General features: G+C 42.2%; 1 protein-coding gene across 4 annotated transcripts in view; it reads right to left on the bottom strand.

Moving 5' to 3' along the window:
- The window catches only part of CALCRL (calcitonin receptor like receptor), a 98,162-nt gene that overhangs the window by 15,120 nt on the left and 63,739 nt on the right, over window positions 1–19,303 (bottom strand). For all 4 annotated transcript variants that reach the window (XM_006114813.5, XM_075933773.2, XM_075933772.2 and 1 more), the window contains 4 exons: window positions 10,432–10,558; window positions 7,525–7,678; window positions 5,617–5,677; window positions 5,441–5,507 (listed from right to left, as the gene is read on the bottom strand). In XM_006114813.5, coding sequence (XP_006114875.1) covers window positions 5,441–5,507; window positions 5,617–5,677; window positions 7,525–7,678; window positions 10,432–10,558 — 409 coding nt within the window. The remainder of the gene's footprint in view (window positions 1–5,440; window positions 5,508–5,616; window positions 5,678–7,524; window positions 7,679–10,431; window positions 10,559–19,303) is intronic.

Raw genomic sequence — 19,303 nt, forward strand, 5'->3', positions numbered from 1 at the left:
GCAATCAGACTGCTTTAGCCATAAGGGTTCTGCTCACACAGCCAAATCAAATATAGTCTTCCATCTTTATCCCTGATTTGCCTTAAAAAAAATCAACCTATAACAGCTATGTTTCCCCTGGGCCTACTCAGCAAACATTCCTCAACAGCTAAGAGAATAGGCTGCAAAATGGGTTCAGAATTCCATCTTGGAAGTAGGGAAAAGAAATCCTAATTTCTTATTTTATTTGTCAGATAACTGAGATTAAATGTAGGCAGAGCAGGTAGTAATGTCTACAGGGCTTGATATAATTTCTGTTGACTTTGTGAGCATTGAATCAGGTCCACTCTTGGATCTGACATGTGGTTAAAGTGGAACCAACATTTCCATTCTAAGGGATAACTTTCAATTGTTTCTAATATTTTCAATCTTTTTCTTTCCTTGCTGAAATCCATTAGGTTTGTTCTTGATCTGGGAGAGAATGTTTTCTGGTATGTTAGAGTCAAAAAGGTTCAGTCATTTTCATGAACAAATTGCATTGTTCCAGGTTTAGGTTTTTTGCATCAGTCAATGACAGCTGGGCCAATTATCCTGGATACTAAGTTTATGTTCCATATTAGTGTCATAAAAGTAATTGTGATGTCATGCATTTGTGCAGCACCACCACTGAAGCCTGAATTCAGAGTGGCTGTAATGTCAGCACAAACAGCTTCACAACAGGCATCAAAAGGAGAGAGACTGTGATGCACGTTGAACTTCCCGCCACTTTGCATAAATATCTTTGATGATTAGCAAAAAAAGGAATAGACAAACAAACAATGCATGGAAAGTAAATGGATGAAGAGGGTGTGATTTCCAAACACACAGTCAGACTAGTGAAGTCAATGGCAAAACTCCCCTAAGCTTTGGCGGAAGCAGAGGTAGGCCAACTCTGAGGGATTTTTTTGTATTTATATACGCCAGATTTTTGTTAATTTTTCTTCCTGTATGAAAATCTCCACATTATAGAATTTGAATGAAAGTTGAACAAAAAGATCTTTGCCAATCCAGCTAACACCACAAAGAATAAGCTGACCATGATAAGCATGAATGATTCAGTCACTGGCATGCTTCATTAAGTTTATAAACTCCAACCGGCTGGAGATAACCAGTGGCCCACTAATACCACACATTGTATCTGCTGTACAAACATGACTTGCAAATAGAAGCAATTTTAGCCTCAAGGGCAACATTAAACTACCAAAATATTGTTCAATTTATTATTTTTTAAAGAAAACTGTTGTGTGCTATCTGGAAAGTGATATGAAACATTAAAGTTGGTCTGTTTTTACATGCTAATTTTGCTGAGTTCAGCCAGTCAGAGACTTCTGAAAATACAGGGAATCATTTTAATGTGTACAGTCATTGGCATATTCAGGCTAACTTATAAAATGCTATTACCTATGTGTAACAGTTTAGTTAAGTTAGATATACATTTACTTTTTTCATGGGCTAAATTCAGCTTTCATTCAAGTAGGGTACTGCATCTATTTACTTTAGAGGATTTTGTAACTATACCACAGCTTAATGTGCCTCCTGTTTATGAGCTAACAAACACTGAATTGTACACTCTGGAAGTAGGCTTTGCGCAGGTGAGTGTCAGTAGGAGTTAGAAGATAGAATCCTGTTCCCCCAGGCTGTGGACCACCAGTAGAACCAGTGGGTCCTACTGAAGAACATGAGCTACAGTATCCTTTGTGGGCAAAGCATACACCCTTACACATTGCAGGGAAAGGGGCTGGGTGATCGATCCACATACTCACAGGATTATTAGTCAGGCCCTGACTTATCTGTTTTTAACTCTGCTCATGTTGAGAAGGTGAGGTGGGCAGAAGCCCCTTATTTATAGCTGCTTGGGAATATTCTGGTGAAACAGTTCGTCCTGAAATGTTTCATGGGAACATCATGGCTACGTCTACACTGGCGCTCTTGTTGCACAAATACTTTTAACACAAGAGTTTTTGCGTTAAAGTATTTGTGCAAGAGCACATCTATATTGGTCTGGGAAACATCGTCAGAACGATGCGCTTTTGCACAAAAGAGCGTTTACATTGGCAGGACATTCTTGCGCAAAAGCAGAAGCCCGGAACCATTTTGAAAAGGGCAAAAGGGCACCGGCCCTTTCCGGGGGCAGGAGCTCCTTTGAGACACATGCTTAAAGGGCTCTCCCCGGACAGCCGTTTCTCTCCTGCTGTGTGCTTTAGGACCTCTTGCAGGGACTGACAGCTGTAGCAGTTTTTGTGGTTGCCCTCTGCCTTTTTGGACACCACTGCCTTCTGCCTTAGTGCCTTTGGCTGAATTTTTTTTTCATCCTACGCTCCTTTCTTGCGCCATGGAGCCAGGGGTGGCCTTGTGCCTGCTCTTGCCCCTTCCAGCCATGTTGGAGTGGCTGCAGCAGCTGCTCCATGCTGCTGCACTCCTCCTCCAGGACCTCGAGGCGGAGGTCGCTCTGGACTCCCTCACCAGGGAGGCCATGGCATCCCTGTGCCATCCACACCCCACTGTGGAGAAGGCCTTCTGGAGACTGGACACCAGTACCGACTGGTGGGACTGGCTGGTCCTGGGGCAATGGGATGACCAGCAATGGCTCCGGAACTTTCGCATGCGAAAGCGGATGTTCCTGGAGCTATGTGCTTGGCTCGCCCCTGCACTCCAGAGAACCACCACCCGGCTGCGGGAACCCATCCCCGTTGACAAGAGGGTCGCCATCGCGTTATGGAAGCTGGCCACCCCAGACAGCTACCGATCAGTGGCACACAAGTTCGGGGTGGGCAAATCCACCGTTGGAGCCATCGTTATGCAGGTAAGTTCCAGGAGGAGTGGGGGGGAGGGAGAAGGGGGAGAGTGCTGCACTCCATGCCCAGGAGCAGGCAAGATTCCAGGCAGGGTCAACCAGGGGTTTGGACCGTCCCTCCCTTGCACAGGCCTGCTAGGGGGGAGGGGCCCTGGTGTGTGTGGTGTGTGTGTGTGGACAGAGGGCATCACGGGGGGAGGGGCCCAAGGGAGCACGCATTCACCCTGCCTTATCTGATGTATTCCCCTGTGTTTCTCTGTAGGTCGTCCATGCCATCAATGACGTTCTGCTTCCGAGAGTCATCCGCCTGTGCAACGTGGACGCTACGGTGGCCAGCTTCACTGCCCTTGGGTTCCCCAACTGCGGGGGAGTCCTGGATGCAACCCACATCGCTGTTCATGCTCCAGACCATTGAGCGGCCCATTTCGTCAACAGAAAGGGGTACTTCTCAATTGTACTCCAGGCCCTCGTGGACCACCGTGGCCGCTTCACGACATTTATGCAGGCTGGTCCGGCAGGGCACACGACGCCCACATTCTAAGGAATTCTGGTATGTTTGTAAGGCTGGAGGCGGGCACTTTCTTCCCCCAGCGGGACTTTACTGTCGGGGACGTGCCAATGCCCACATTGTGGGGGACGCCTATCCCCTGCTGCCTATCCCCAGGCCTATCCCCTGCTGCCCTGGCTAATGCGGCCCTACACGGGGCAGCCGGACCACAACCAGGCCCAGTTCAACGACTGCCTCAACCATCCCCCCTTAATGTCCCCTTTTCTAAGCTGGAAAGTCTAAGTCATTTTAATCTCTCTTCATATGGCACCCATTCCAAACCCCTAATCATTTTTGTGGCATTTTTCTGAAGCTTTTCCAATGCCAATATATCTTTTTTGAGATGAGGTGACTACATCTGTATGCAGTATTCAAGATGTGGGTGTACCATGGATTTATATAGAGGCAATAAGATATTATCTGACCTATTCTCTGTTCCTTTTTGGGACACAACATGCGGTGTGTGGGTCACACAGGGAGCCTGGAAGCCCCAGCTGGATCCAGGGTTCTCATGACTTCTAAGCTTCCTGTTTAGCAAGAAGGTGTTGTTTAGTGCCAACATTTTTAGGTCTTGAACATTTGACGAATTTTTTCAGAAATGCCTAAGTAATTTAGGAGTAATTTTCAAAGGACATTTAGGTACCTAAGGGATTGAATCTCACTGTAAGTCAATGGGACTTGGGCCTGGTTTTCAAAGGTAATTAGAAACCTTGTATTTCAATGGGAGTTAGGTACTTATCCAGCTCAAGGGCTTCTGAAAATTCAGCATTGCACCTTTCTGCATCTTTTGGCCTTGAGTGTGGAAATCATTTTTGAAAATGGGACTTTTTTTGAAAATTTTGCCTTTTGGCTCTGAGGAACATTATATAGTGAAGGAGAACTTCTGATGTGCCTCTGAGTCTTGGTCTACGTGGGGCAGTTGCATTGGTTTTATTTCAATTGTTTTTAAATTGATAATGAATAAGTAGATGAGCTATAGTTTATCTTCAAGTTTGACACAATCAACTCTGGATTAAACAAAGGCTGTGAATGGCTTGCTAACTACAAAAGCAGCTTTTCCTCTCTTGGAATTCACACCTCCAGATCAGCTACTAGAAGTGGGCCTCATCCTCCTTGATTGGATCTACCTCGTCATCACCAGCCTGATTCTGGCCTGCATATTTATATCTGCCTCTGGAAATTTCCACTACAGGCATCTGACGAAGTGGGTCTTTGCCCACGAAAGCTTATGCTCCTACACTTCAGTTAGTCTATAAGGTGCCACAGGACTCCTCGACACTTTTATTCATTATGCTAGCACAAGTAATATCAATAACTACTACAAGTAAAATATTTGCCTTACCACAAGCATAGAAAAAGGGAGATTTATTTCCAGCTGTGAAATCATTTGATGGCAAACCTTAGCAAAACTTTGCCCAAGTTCCTCCCTGGCATGAATGCAACTACACTGACTACAGTGGAATTGAGCCTGCTTATGTGATGGTTGCAATCTTGGCTGACACGCCGGTCATTGAATCGGGGGCCTCGAGAACTAAAAGCATAAACTGCTGAAGTTTGAAAGATCTGTAGCTGATGCGGGGCTGGTGACAGACTTCTCCGGGCCCTTGGCAATGTGAAGGGAACTTGTCTCTGAGTCTTCTAGAAGGGATGGGGCTAAGGGCAGCCAGCCCTCAGTGTTGTCCGGGCCATGGTGCATCTTTCCAGCCAGCCCTCAGTGTCGCCTGGATTGTACCCTACGGTGGTGATTTAAATGGCCTGGGGCTCCAGCTGGTGCTGTTGCCACAACAGTTGTGGTGGTAGCTTGGAACTTTTAAGTTGTCTTGGCCTGGGGCAAATGTCTCTTTTGCTGCCTCTTCTGGCAGCCCTGAGCTGAGAATTGTAGCATATTCTGTCCACTGAGGTTTGAATACAGAAGGGGAGCCATAACATACATTCACTGCTGTGTTGCACTTAAACAAGTAGTGAATCTGTCCTCTTGTCTTCACATTTTGTTGTGGGAAATATTGACTCTACCAAATCTACCAAAGGAATAATCGGGAAACTGACAAGAAAAAACAAACGATTGTGCGAAAAACACTTACCAATAAAGCAGCACAAATAGGACCATGGATAATGTACAGAAGATGAGTTTCAGAACTGATCCAGCAGCTGTAGAGAACAGAAAAAAGAATAAGTGTTTTGGTTTTTTATTAATGGCCATCTCTCTTTGTAAGGAAAATGTTATAGGTTTAGGAATGGAAACTGAGATTTTACTTACTTGTCATTGAAATACAAACTTCTAGCTACTGCGTGTATGCAGGCAGGGACCAAAGGGAATCCTGAGAACAGCAAATAATGTGTTTGTTCATAAATCAGCCTAATTCAAAGATTAATTATTGTTTTATCAAAAAAGGGAACTGTTAAACTGGCAATGAGTACATTTTAAGCATAATTAATGAATACATGTAACAAATCTCATTTCATCCTGCATGCCTCACTCAGGTTAGGCCTGATGTAGCAAGCATCTGTATTGAAAAATCTAATCCTGAGTAGCAGCACAGCTCAATCCAGCAAAACACTAAAGCAAGAGAATCAACCCATTAACTTTGTAAAATGAAGCACATGCTTAAAGCTCTGCTGGATAAGGGCCTCGAGTGAGACAATAGATGGAAAATTTAAAATCAGACCGGGTAAGTTAAAGTAATGAAATTTTTCATCTATTGTTTGTGTTCTATTTGAAAATTAATGCTCACTTTTAGACATGTTTCCTTTTATTGGTGTAGTTCTGTGAAGAGGACTAGTCAACCCCCTTATAATTCATCAGGGTTTTTATACGTGCAGCAACATGAACAGCCATGCAATTATACTGGTTATGGCTTACTTGTTTTATGTGCGTTTTGCTGACTTCTAGTACAGTACATGGAAAGTAACAAGGCAACAAATATTTGCCTCATCTGTGGGAATCATATTTTTCACTTAAAGCATTTTACGTGCTGCCAAATTATATAGCAATATACACCAGAACATCATTTGCTCCAATGCTTGTTACATCATAGGGAAATGTAGCCCAGCATGTTGTACTATTAAGAAATTTGTAACTGTCTATTTGAACAGGACTTAGGTCAAATCATAAAACAAAAACATTTTAAAAAATTCCAACAGCACTGACATTTTCTGGACTGCGAGATATTTTAATGCTTAATGGGTTATAATTAAAAGTTCACAGTCTCAACAAGGTTAATTAACATGACTCTAGAATTATTTTAATTGAGCTAAGCATATATACTTGAGTATATAAAATAAATATACCTGAACACAGATTGAAAATATTTTACTGAATCCCTAAGACCCACATTTTGAAAAGTGGTTAGTGATTTTCTGTGCCCAACTTGAGACAACATAAAAGAGCCTGATTTTCAGAAACTGTTGAGCACCTATGGTCTCAAAATCAGGTCTCTTGAATGTATCTCAAGATGAACAACCAAAAATTGAAGAACACAATATCCCTAGTCACTTAAGGCATTTTTTCTTAAAAGCTTTGTGTAAATACAGTCAGAAGCCTGACTCCTAGCTTTTGTCAAAATGCTGTCCCACACTGCCTTAATCTGTCATGTTCAGGTTGTGGCCTTTGGTATTGTTTTTTTATGTAAGTTCTTTAAGTACAGTAGTTCTTTATTTGCTCTGTGAACAATTCAGGTCAAGCAGAGCTCCTGGAATAATAAATGCTTGACCTTTTCCAATTCAGTTTTGACCCTCCACACAAGGCATGGTGAGATGTCTCTGAAAATAAACATTCATTCCTGTATAAACATCTTCAAAGATGAGAAATAATGAATAATTACTTCTTCTTGTCCCATCATAATTAAACACACTATTCTCCCTGAAAAGGAGGAGCCACTTCCTGACTTCTCCTGTACATAATCTGTCTTTTAGCAAAGGCAGAAGGACACACAGAAAACTTTACTAAAGCAGTAAGGATACATTTACTTTCAGAGAAACAAAATTGATCCAATACACATTGCTGAAGTACTATCAGAAATAGTATGAGTATTACAGGTTTACTTAAAAATTATGGCTACTCTTATCCATTCCCCACCTCCAAAATCTTGATGCAGCAGTTGTTTGTTTGTTTGTTTATTTGTTTGTTTGTTTGTTTTTAAAGAGAACAACCAATGGAATTACATACCCCAGCCGAGAAGATAATACCACATCAAGTGTTGTTTCTCTGCAAAGACGGCTACCACAATGAGAGTATGCAAGTAAATGCCTTCACAGAGCATCCAGAAGTAATTGCAACCCATTAAATAAAGGTAAATGAATTGAGATATTTTGCAACTCACCTGTGAAAAAAACAGAGTACAGCTTGAATAATTAGGTTGCAATAGTTCCAGAGACATTCAGTGTCACTCTGCTTAATTAAAAATTTTACTTTGATATGTGTTAGTTATAATTCAATATTCATGGTGACATCTAGACAACCCCAAAGAGTAGACTGTAGTTTTTTAGCTGATTTGATTTTTTGGATGGATACTGAAGGCCTCCAGCACCAGGGAGATTATGGTGGACATAGGGACATCTTATAAAATGATGATGATGATTCCTCATATTACCAGCACTGATATGAATTCATTATTGCACATAAACAAAGATTCCTCAAAGCTTTTTTGAAGAGATGATGGTAAATAACATCTTTGGGAAGAAGATCCTTTAATTAGGTCACATTCTCCTCTTAGTTATACCAGCAGCACCTACATGCACTCTCCCCAGTGAAGAGATTTACCTCTTTAATAGCTCTTAGGATGTTTAGACTTTTGTCTCAGCCGTCCCTACAAAAGTTCACACTATAGTCCATAATGAAACACAGCCGGTTCAATAGGGTCTAATTTTCCTCACTTGGTTTTGCACAGGTTAAACTAAGTCATACCAATGGGCAGGGATCGACAAATAGTGCAATGTACTCACCCGGGGCAAGTAGACTGCAACCTGGAAGAGCTGGGTTTGGGCAATCTGCGCATGCGCAGATCACTGGACAGTGCGGCTGGCAAGCGGGGCTCGCCACGGTTCGGCGAGCCCTGCCAATGGATATGTCTAGACTACATGGCTCCATCGATGAAGCCATGTGGATTAGTTTACTCGACAAAGGGAAATGAAGCTTCAATTTAAATAATTTCTGCTTCATTTAAATCAAAATGGCCGCCAAGCTGTGTCGATCAGCTGTTTGTTGGCACAGCATGGCAGTCTTGATGGGGATCTGCTGACCCCAGAACCCTTTGTAGGCAGATCCTGTAAGCCTCATTCCACGAGGCATAAAGGATCTGACGACAAAGGGTTCTGGGGTCAGCAGATCCCCGTCTAGACTGCCGTGCTGTGCTGACAAACAGCTGATTGGCACAGCGTGGTGACCATTTTTATTTAAATAAAGCGGTGATTATTTAAATTGCAGCTTCATTTCCCTTTGTTGTCCTGCCTCATCTACATGGCTCCATCGATGAAGCATGTAGTCTAGATACACTCAATGTGAATGCTATAGAAAATCAGGCCCATGTACATTTATCCTGCTCTAACCTTACTTAGGTAAGTTCCCCAACACCAGTCTGAGGGTGCGTCTACACAGCAGTGTTATTTCAGAATAACAATGTGAGCATCTACACAGCAATTCCATTATTTCAAAATAAATTTCAAAATAACAAATGGCTTAATCCAACTTCTGTAAACCTCATTTCACGAGGAATAATGCCTATTCCAAAATAGCTATTTTGGAATAGCAGTTGTGTGGATGCTCCACTGCTGCTATTTTGAAATAGCTCCTCCCAGAGCTATTTAAAGTAATTACTCCCCTGTGACTGCTAGGGCTCTAAATCAAGGTAGCACATCCACATTAGGGAAGCCTGCCTCAGCCTAATGTTGAGGCTTCCCTGTGGTGTAGACGTGCTATTTTGAAATAAGCTGTTTCAGAGTATTTCTTCCAGAATAGTTTATTTCGAAATAAGTATGCAGTGTAGATGTACTCTGGATCTGGATCATTCCACTAAAGACATTGGAGTTTCCCAGTGCATGTGAGTGACAGGAAAGACAGTCACTATCTATGAAATTATTTTTATTTAGTTCTGGAGCATGACCTTAAATTCTTTTGACATAGTCAAGGCAAATTTCTAAATGTCTTAGTGACCATTACCTCTCCAGTCCACTAGAGGAAAATCCCTATCTAAGCTTGGATTTATGAGACTGATCAGAGTAATCATTCCCTTGAGAAGCTAAGCTGGCAGCAGCACATGACAAAACTATATTAGCCTTCAAGTTAATCCCAGAAATACTGTATCTAAAACCACCTAGCAGAAAAATGGTATCTACTATGTGCCAACCAGTAAATTATCTAATTGTTACTGCTAAGGCGTAAAATGCAAGGCTAAAAAATTATGTACTTATCTATATTTAAATGAAAATATTTTGGGTACTGAAAATAACCAGGACTTTTCATGTAAGTGTTCAAAAACAAACAAGTGCTCCACAGTCTAGTCCTCACTACATAAGCCTGGCTAATTGTCCTTCACTCCTCTGTGATTACGTTATTATCCAGTTTAGATAAGTGTCTAACTTTATCCAACTTTATAAAAAGGGATGCATGTGGGGGAATGAAAGCCACAAAGAAAGCAAACAACAGAGGTAAGTTTTGAACACAACTTCTTAACTCCCAACCCCAAAACAACTTAGTTCCTGGTACATCTTCATTTAAGTCATTCTTCCAGATCATACTTCTTTATTGAGATTGTTTTAGTATTGTGTAAGAATAAGAAAGAGCTATCTGCATGATACACAATACCAAACTGACACCAGAATTGTAGTTCAATACTATCTATTTAATAAAGGTCCTGGTGATTTTGAACTCCCCAGCCCTCACAAACCCTAGCTGGCTAAATTGACTGGACATATGTTGCATTATTAATAAAATGAATACGTTCTTACTGCAATTCAAAAATTGTAGCTGCAATAGACATCCTGTGATAAACTAATAATATTTAATGTATTAGTCTTTTCCATCACTAAATTTCTTTCCACACAAATCAACTGTGCAGCCAAATCCATTTTCACTTACTGGATTAGTTGCAACTAACGGCTGGTTGTTGGCAACCGCTGTCAGCCAAATTATTGTAGTGATGGAGTTACAAGTAAAAGAGAAAAACAGATTTTTGTGTAGGGTGATCCTTTGGCAACTCAAGCTCCTAGGAAAAAAAAGAGAAGAGCAAATTAATACATATGAGTCCTTAGCCTCATATTAACTCTTCTACCAATGCATTTTTAAAATAATGAATTCAATATGGTGAAAGATAAAGATTTTCTCTCTCCTTGATTTTATATTTCTGTGGTTATATAATGCAAATCAAGTGCAATAGATTTTATTATACTTATAAGAAAAGAACTTTGGAACAGTTAGCTAAAAAGGGTCTGGAAAATATGTTTACTTGTTATTGCAAGGTGATTTTTTTATTCCATGCCAAATTATTTTTAAAAGTGTACGGCCTCCAATTTTTTTCCTACACAGAAATATAACAGTCACTGAAGTATTAGTTTCTCTAATCCAGTATTCTTGTTCAAAGTCACAACAAATCCATCCTTTGGCACAGACAGGAACAGAACCTAGGCCTGCCTCTCTCTCTCTCTGTCTCTCAATCAGAACAAGGTGCTGTGTGAGGGTGAAAAGGGACAGAATCACCACAAGAAGAATCTGCACCCCTTGTACTTAGGATCTCTAATTTGAACTACCTACTCCATGCCGCGTGTAGCCACGGGCACGGAGTTTGGACTAAGGGAGATTTAAAAATGGCGGCGCCCGGGAAGATGCAAATGAAGCCCGGGATATTTAAATCCCAGGCTTCATTTGCTACTTCGAATGCCTACATTAGCTTCCCTAGTTCGAACTAGGGGGCTAGTATAGACATACCCCAAGTGTGGTAATAGAGTACAGCTGCTGCATGTTCAGTTAGCATGGGTACAAATAGCAGAGTAGACCACCGTGAGAATAATTTTTGATAAGGGGGCATTTCATGAATTCAGTGATTGCTCATAGGCCGCACTTATCTGGAATATTAATGGAGGGAGTGTGGGGTCTGAGGTGGAAGTTGGGTACAGAAGGGAGGTTGGGATAGGAGTTTGGAGTGCAGGACGGGGAGCCGTGTCTGGGAGGGCATTGGGTGTGGAAGGGGGTTGTGACCTAGGGCGGGGGTTTGATTGTGGGAGGGGATGGGTGAGGTGCCTGGTGCAGACTCTGGCAGGGAGGTACTTACCATGGGCAGCTCTGAGCTGGTTCCCTGTCTGCCATGGCCCCACAAGCTCCTCAAAGTGCCTGGTTGCTGTGGCCAGCATGTGTCTCCACGTGGCACATACCTCGGGAGAAGAGGGGACTGCCCCTGCAATTCCAATTGGCTGGTTTCTGGCCAATGGGAGTGGCAAAGTTTGTGCTGTGGGTGGAAGCTGCACATGACACCTGCCCCCCCAAGGGGTACGCTGCACAGAGGCGTAAATACTGGCCCCAGCAGTTGGCTGCTTTTAATGGCATGTGGGGCTGATGCAGACAGGGTACCTGCCCAAGGGTCCCACTGGGCCGCAACGGGCTGGATCCAGCCCATTGGCCGTATTTTGCAAATCCCTTCTGTAGACAGGGAGGCACAGTATAGGTGAATAAAATTGAGTAGAATGCCCTACATGCCTGACACCTGCGGTATATACATTACATGTCTCTCTATCATACCTCTATGTTCTATGCTGCTATTTTTAGCAGTGTAGTGGCTTGCTGCCAGGACCTTTCGCCACTGCAGGAAAAGGTTCCTTCAGTAGGAAAAGGCTCTAGGAAGGTAGAGGCAGCAGAGGAAGGCTCTGACATCTCCCTGCTGGAGGCTTTTATTACTCTCTGTGTGTTGCTACAGAGCACAGTGGGCATAGCCTGCTTTTCATTGTGGTGCGTACCTACATGCCACTTCAAGTGACCACAAAGTGTAAGTCATTAAGGACCACACCGTGGAGCCTTTGTTCAAGCTGACTACCACTGACTTCCACATGAAGTTTCAATGAAGGCAAACTGGAGGAGCAAGCAGCTAATTCACATGAGGAAGAAAGATAGAATCTGGGCCCAATGATTGTCAAACATTAATCATGTGGGGAAAAAAAGATACAACTCACAGAATGCAGTTATAAATATGAATTAAGGGGTGAATTATATTCAATTAGGCCTTGTCTAGATATAATTCTGTTTTTGTTCTGTGGTTTTAATTCATGCAGGTTTGACTATGGATGCACATAGAAATGATGCCAGACTAGTACTAATAGTTTTATGCAAAAATGAGTCATGAGCAACTCCGGGATTCTGTATCTGCTTATTGTCAAGACCTCAATGCACAGGCAAGGCAAAACACATACAACTTATGAGGCCATCTGTCAGGGTCATTCAACAGCTGTTCCTGCTGAATATTCAGCACGCCCACCCTCACATTCACTCCCACCCATGCATGAAAGGAACATAGGACAAGAAATAGGAAAGCAAGACTGATGACATTTAAAAAGGACTCTTCCAGCCATAAATAAGATTCCTTCATAGTACTCTACTCCTCCACACCCCTTCTCCACATTGCTTTGGTAACTAAATAATGGCCTTTTGCATTCCCTTTTAATAATTATTACCTAAGTGTCATTTAAGGGTTTGTTACTGAATTTGCCTTCATGAAAAAACTTAGCTCATGTTTATCTATCGCATTCCATGAAAATACATTTCCTTGATGTCTGTGGGTAAGAAACACAGGGTAACATTTTCAGAAGTCCCTACATGACATAGATTTTTAAAGGTACTTATATGCCCTAAAAAAAGCAGAAAGGTATCTCTTGAGATTATTAAAAGCATTTAAGTGAGTTGTGTGTCTAACTGCCTTTGCCTATCAAAGGGAATTGAGTGCCTATCTTCCTTAGGAGCATTTTTAAAATACCAGTAGAAATCTGAATTTTTAAGGTACCTAAATAAACTTGTAAATCTGGCCCTTTAGAGGCTAGGTTTCATTAACTTTCAGTGGGATTTATACTCTTATGCTTACAGCACCTTCCAAAATGGGTTTTAAGAATTTCTGAAATTTTACCCAAATATGCTATACAGGCAGTCCCCGGGTTACATACAAGATAGGGACTGTAGGTTTGTTCTTAAGTTGAATCTGTATGTAAGTTGGAACTGGCGTCAGCCGCTGCTGAAACTAATCAGTTTCAACCGCAGCTGAATCTGGATGCCAGTTCTGACTTACAAACAGATTCAACTTAAGAAACCCAGGCGTCCCCAAGTCAGCTGCTGCTGAAACTGATCAGCGGCTGATTCCAGGAAGCCTGGGGCAGAGCAACTCTGCCTCGGGCTTCCTGTAGTCAGCCGCTGGTCAGTTTCAGCAGCGGCTGACTTGGGGACGCCTGGGGCAGAGCAGCTGGGGTGCTGCTGGGTTGCTCCAGTAGCGCGGCTCCTCGGCGCTAATGGAGCAACCCAGCAGCACCCCAGCTGCTCTGCCCCAGGTGTCCTGATTCAGCCGCTGCTGAAACTGACCAGCAGCGGCTGAATCAGGACGCCTGGGGCAGAGCAGCTGGGGTGCTGCTGGGTTGGTCCAGAGCGGCGCTGCGGGACCAACTCGGCAGCCCCCAGCTGCTCTACCCCAGGGGTAGGCAAGAAAAGCCTGGTCTTCTGGGGGGGGCACTAGCTGTACCCCCCCAGCAGACCAGGGAGACGGGGGTGGCGGGACCGCCCAAGTCCTCCACAGCTTTGCTCTATCTCCCTGGTCTGCTGACCTGGAAGACGTGGAGCAAAGCCACAGAGCACTTGGGTGGGCGTGCTCCAAGGCTTTGCTCCTGTCCCCCTGGTCTGCTGGGGGGGTCCAGCAAAGCCGCTGGACCCCCCCAGCAGACCAGGGACACCCGAGCAAAGCTCAGGTGGCAGCTTTGCTCCCGGGCAAACGAACAAAGCCGCCCAGGCGGCGGCTTTGCTCTGGTGTCCCTAGTCTGCTGGGGGCGTCCAGCGGCTTTGCTGGACCCCCCCCCCCCCCCCCCGCAGACCAGGGAGACCGGGAGAAGCTCTTCTCGCCCCGGAGGACACGGGTGGCGACTAGCCGCCCATGAGCTCCGGGGCGAGAAAAGCCCCGTTCGTAAGTGCGGATCCGACTTATGTCGGATCCGCATAAGTCAGGGACTGCCTGTATACAGGATCAGAAAATATCTCTGAAAATAGTCTTCTTACCTCATGAAATAAGAACAAGTGGGCTTTCACTGAAATTGAAAGGTGTTAACTTCAAAGCTGATTTTAAAAAATACAATCAATAATATGGGCCTGGAAAAGTCATTGCCAAAAATTTAGCAAGAATCAAAAAGGGACTAGGCATTTATAAAGATAATAAGTCTATCCAGCGTTACAATGGCTAATACTGATTTCTTTTTGGAAGGGATGTAAACCATCTGCTTTAGGATTGAACTAATCCTTCACTAGGGGCAGATTATTCCAGATCTGACTACTGTGGGCACCTTCTGAAATATCCATTTCTGGCCACTGTTGGAGACATCATACTAGACATAAAGCACGTGTCTGTGCCAATACAGTAATTTGTATGTTTCTGTGCCTACCGGTAACTGTTTTTTTCTTTCTTGTTCCCTCCAAACCCTTTCCTTCCCCTCCCTGTGCCTGCTGGGTTTTAAAACTGTCACTTGCCCCATCCTCTTTCTGCCTTTTTATTTTAAATCTTTAAGAGCTGACTTATCAGGTAGTTTATATGATACACAAATAAGCTGTGTGTGGGTTATGTCAAGAGAATCAATGAACCCAAGCCCTCTGCTTTTCTGTCAGAGATCCGCTTCCAAAACTCCCCCAGCTGTGTGCAGCCAGTTCACAAAACACACAAATACAGTGTTGGTATGTCATCATCTTTTAGAGCCATGGGAGAACCAAAAAGTTGAACAAGTATAAGAAGTTGCAGTAGGTAGTCACAAATAGAACTTAAAATCACAAAGGGTCTAGATCAGTATTTAGAATCCAAAGTATTTCAGTAGATCTATCTATGCCATATCTTTTCATACAGAAAACAGAAAATACTTAGGGCTAGTCAAAACCTTGAAAACCATTGTTTCCCATATGATATCTGATGGATCAAAGTTCATTACAGTATTTGTAGTGCTGGTTAAGAAACACTTTTCTCCATGAAAAATGTAAGTTTTTTGTCAAAAGCTTAAAAATTGTTTTTGACAAAGTTTTTGCAGAAAGTTTCTGCTTTCTGCAAAAGGTTTGATTTTTCAGCTGAAACCCAAAAAAGCATTTTCCAATCAGCATTAAAATACTTCAATGAACTTGCAGTTCAGCAGATAATATATGGGAAACAATGTTTCAGCTCAAAGCATAAATACATAGGAAATGCAATATTCCAAACACGCTGCCAGAGAACAACAACAAAAAATCCAACTCTGCCATCTGTTAAAGCCATGAATGACCTTAATGCATATCAGCCAATACAAAACATATCCTAGAATTAGGCTAGATTTTCCAACACTTTTGTACTACTAAAAATACTATAACGGATCTACGCATGTATCCCACGAGAACATGTTGTAGAGGCCTTTCCTCAGCTCCCTTTAAATTTTGTAATTTCCTTTTTACCCCAGCAGAGCCGCAGTCTAGCAACTGTGATCTGTGGGTCTGGATTTTTTCTATGTAATTCTTTAAGAATATAGGATCTTTCTACCAGAGAAACCATTGTCTAAGAGAATTAGACTAATATAACAGTCTTACAATTTACTTCAATAGTAGCAATGCTTAGGCTGTAAACCGTGATAGTGTTGCAACAAGCTGAGATGAAAACTGACATGTATTTCATATTTTAAACAGGGAAAATCAAGCTTTAATATGACTGGGGTTTCAAATCACCTCCAAATTTGTTTAAAAATTCAACCCTAAAACATTTTTTGTGGCATTTGATTTTTAATCTGTTAAAGTACACTATGGCTTTATCTACACTGGCAGCTTCTTGTGCAAGAACTCTTTTGCGGAAGAGTTCTTGTGCAAAAACTCTTTCACAAGAGAGAGTCTACACTGCCATGTGCTTTTGCGCAAGAGATGTGCTTTTGTGCAAGAGCATCCATGGCAGTGTAGATGCTCTCTTCCGCAAGAAAGCTTTGATGGCCATTTTAACCATAGGGGCTTCTTGCACAAGAAATTCATGTTGCCTGTCTACATTGCCCTCTTCTGGAAGAGCTCTTGCACAAGAGGGATTATTCCTCCTGGGGAGAGGAATAACTCTTCCGGAAGAAGCCCTGTTTTACAACGTTATACTGTAAATTTACTTGTGGAAGAACGCTCATGCAGTGTAGACAGCTGGCAAGTTTTTGCAGAAGAACGGCTATTCTTCTGCAAGAAGCTGCCAGTGTGGACGTAGCCTATGAGTTTTGGAGCAGCAGTAAAATCCTGTCTGTGCAAAGTGAAACAACAGATAGACACTCACAGGTTCTTCACTGGTCTATTTTACTCAACAATGAACAATTTTTAAAAGTTCCAAAATATACATAGTCCTTACTGAAAAATTACAAGCCACACCTTGGTATAAATTCATAGTCTTCATGAGAAGTAGAAAAATATGGACACTGCAGTTTAAGATTTCCAAGTATCTAGTGGTTTTTGGAGCACAGCTTGAAACATCACACAAGGACCTACATTTTAAAAAGGTGCTGAACTACTACCCTCTGAAAATCATAATTTTTTATGGGAGGAGTGGGCAATAAGTAGCCTGCAGATTGTTTATTACTCATCCCCCTTTATAGTGTCTCAAATTTAGCTCACAAACATGGATGCACCCAAAACTAAGACATTTTGCAAATCTCAGTCTAAACTATGCACCTAAATTGGAGGTTTATTATATTCAATTGGACATACTTAAAAGACAGGATTGCATATAATTGCTAATCAGATACTCCCCTTATTGACCTAACCCAGACCAAATGAACTGAATAGAAGTCTTTTCAGTCCAGTGAACTGATCAGCATATTTAGGGATAAGATAATATACACCAAAAATTGAAAATATATATGGGGGGGGGGGGGTTAATCAGCCTGTTGATGTTTTGTATTTATCATTAAATAACAAATTAATAGGTGCAGTGTTTACTATCCTAATTAGCTCCATTGTCTTTGATATGTTTACTCACAGTAGGAAGTCTTTCAAGGTCTTGGAACAAATTTTGAAACAGAAAGTAGTTAAAGGTACAAAGGTAAACAATAATTGGGATAAATTACAACATAGTTTTACACAAGGTAGATTGAGCCAGAGCAATTTGATCTCCTTCATTGTGAAGTTTTAGATGAAGGAAATGCAGTAGATCCAATCTATCCATATTTCAGTGAGTCACTTGATACAGTCCCACATGGGAACTTATTAGTTACAAGTGGAGAAGATGGGTATTAATATGAGGAATGAAAAGTGGATAAGCAACTGTTTAAAGGGGAAATTACAACAGGTTATATTAAAATGTGAACTGTCAGGTTGAAAGGAGCATAGGTGCTAACTTTGTGAGGGAAAATGAGTGGGTGCAGAACAAAGCACCCACTGACGCCAAATTCCCCCTCTGCTTCTCTCTCCTCATGCCTCTTATATGTCAGCAGCCCCATGCTTAGCAACTCCTTCCCACCCTCCCAGAGCTTCTGGAGCAGCGCAACCAGCTGATTCATGACATTCAAGCTTTGAGAGGGAGGGAGAGGAATGGGCATGGGCAAATGCAAGGGAAAAGCTGGGGGAAAGGTGAGGACGGGGGTTTGGAGAAACAGGTGGAGTGGGTTTGGGTCTGGAGTAGAGGGGAGCAAGCACCCTCCATCAAGATGAGAAGTTAGCATCTATGGGAGGGAGGTTTCCTCAAAGACAAGTATTGAGACCTATCTTATGTAATATTTTTTAAATGATGTTGGCAGAAAAAGTGGGAATGTGTAATAAAAATCTGTGTACGGCACAAATTTGGGAGGTATTGCCCATATGGAAAAGAATCAGAATGTCATACAAGAAGCTCTGATGAAGGTCTTCAAAATCAGAATGGATAAAGGATAACATTTAATAGTGTGAAATGTAAGGTCATGCACTTAGGGAATAACAACAAAAAAATTTGCTATAAAATGTGGACTTATCAGTTGGATGCAACAGAAGAGAAGAAAGAAACGTGCATTTGTTGATCACAGAATCAGTATGAGCTACCAGTGATGTAGCTGTGAAAAAAAGGCTAATGGAATCCTAGGATGCATCTGTAGAGGCATTTATAATAAAAACAGAGAAGTGTTACTATTAATCAAGGCACTGGTGAGACCTCATCTGAAATACTGTGTGCAGTTCTGGTCTCAAACTGAAATTTAAACTGGAAGAGATGCAGAGAGAGGCTACTTGGATGATCCAAGGAATTGAAAATCTATCTTATGGGGGAAGATCAAAGAGCTTGGCTTGTTTAACCTAATCAAAACAAGGCTGAGAAGTGAAATGATTGTCTCTAAACGTAACTAATTTCATGTGTGAGATTGATACATTTATGCAAGGTATGACAACAATGGCAAGATGTAATCAGTCTGTGACTGCTAGTAGCAAGTATCTCCAGTGGCAGGTGATGGGGCATTTGTTGGGGAGGGCATGGAGTTACAATAGAAAATTATTTCCCAGGTGTCTAGCTTCATGGACCTTGCCATATTTGTGTTTGGGAGGAAATTTTCTTGTGGGTCATATTATCAGAAATGTGTGTGTGGGAGGGGAGGGGCGGTTGTTTTTTGTTTTTGTTTTTTTCCTTTCTCTGCAGCATGGGGCATTGGGTCACTTTCAGGTTTATATTATGGTTGTCAATTAATCACAGTTAATGCCAGTGATTAACTGAAAACAAAATCAACTCATTCATATTTTGTACATATTAATGGCATACGTTTGGGTGGGAAGGGAGCCATCATCTGCAGAG

Source organism: Pelodiscus sinensis, chromosome 7 (genome assembly GCF_052426305.1).
Source record: "Pelodiscus sinensis isolate ZL-2025 chromosome 7, ASM5242630v1, whole genome shotgun sequence".
Taxonomy (NCBI): domain Eukaryota; kingdom Metazoa; phylum Chordata; order Testudines; family Trionychidae; genus Pelodiscus; species Pelodiscus sinensis.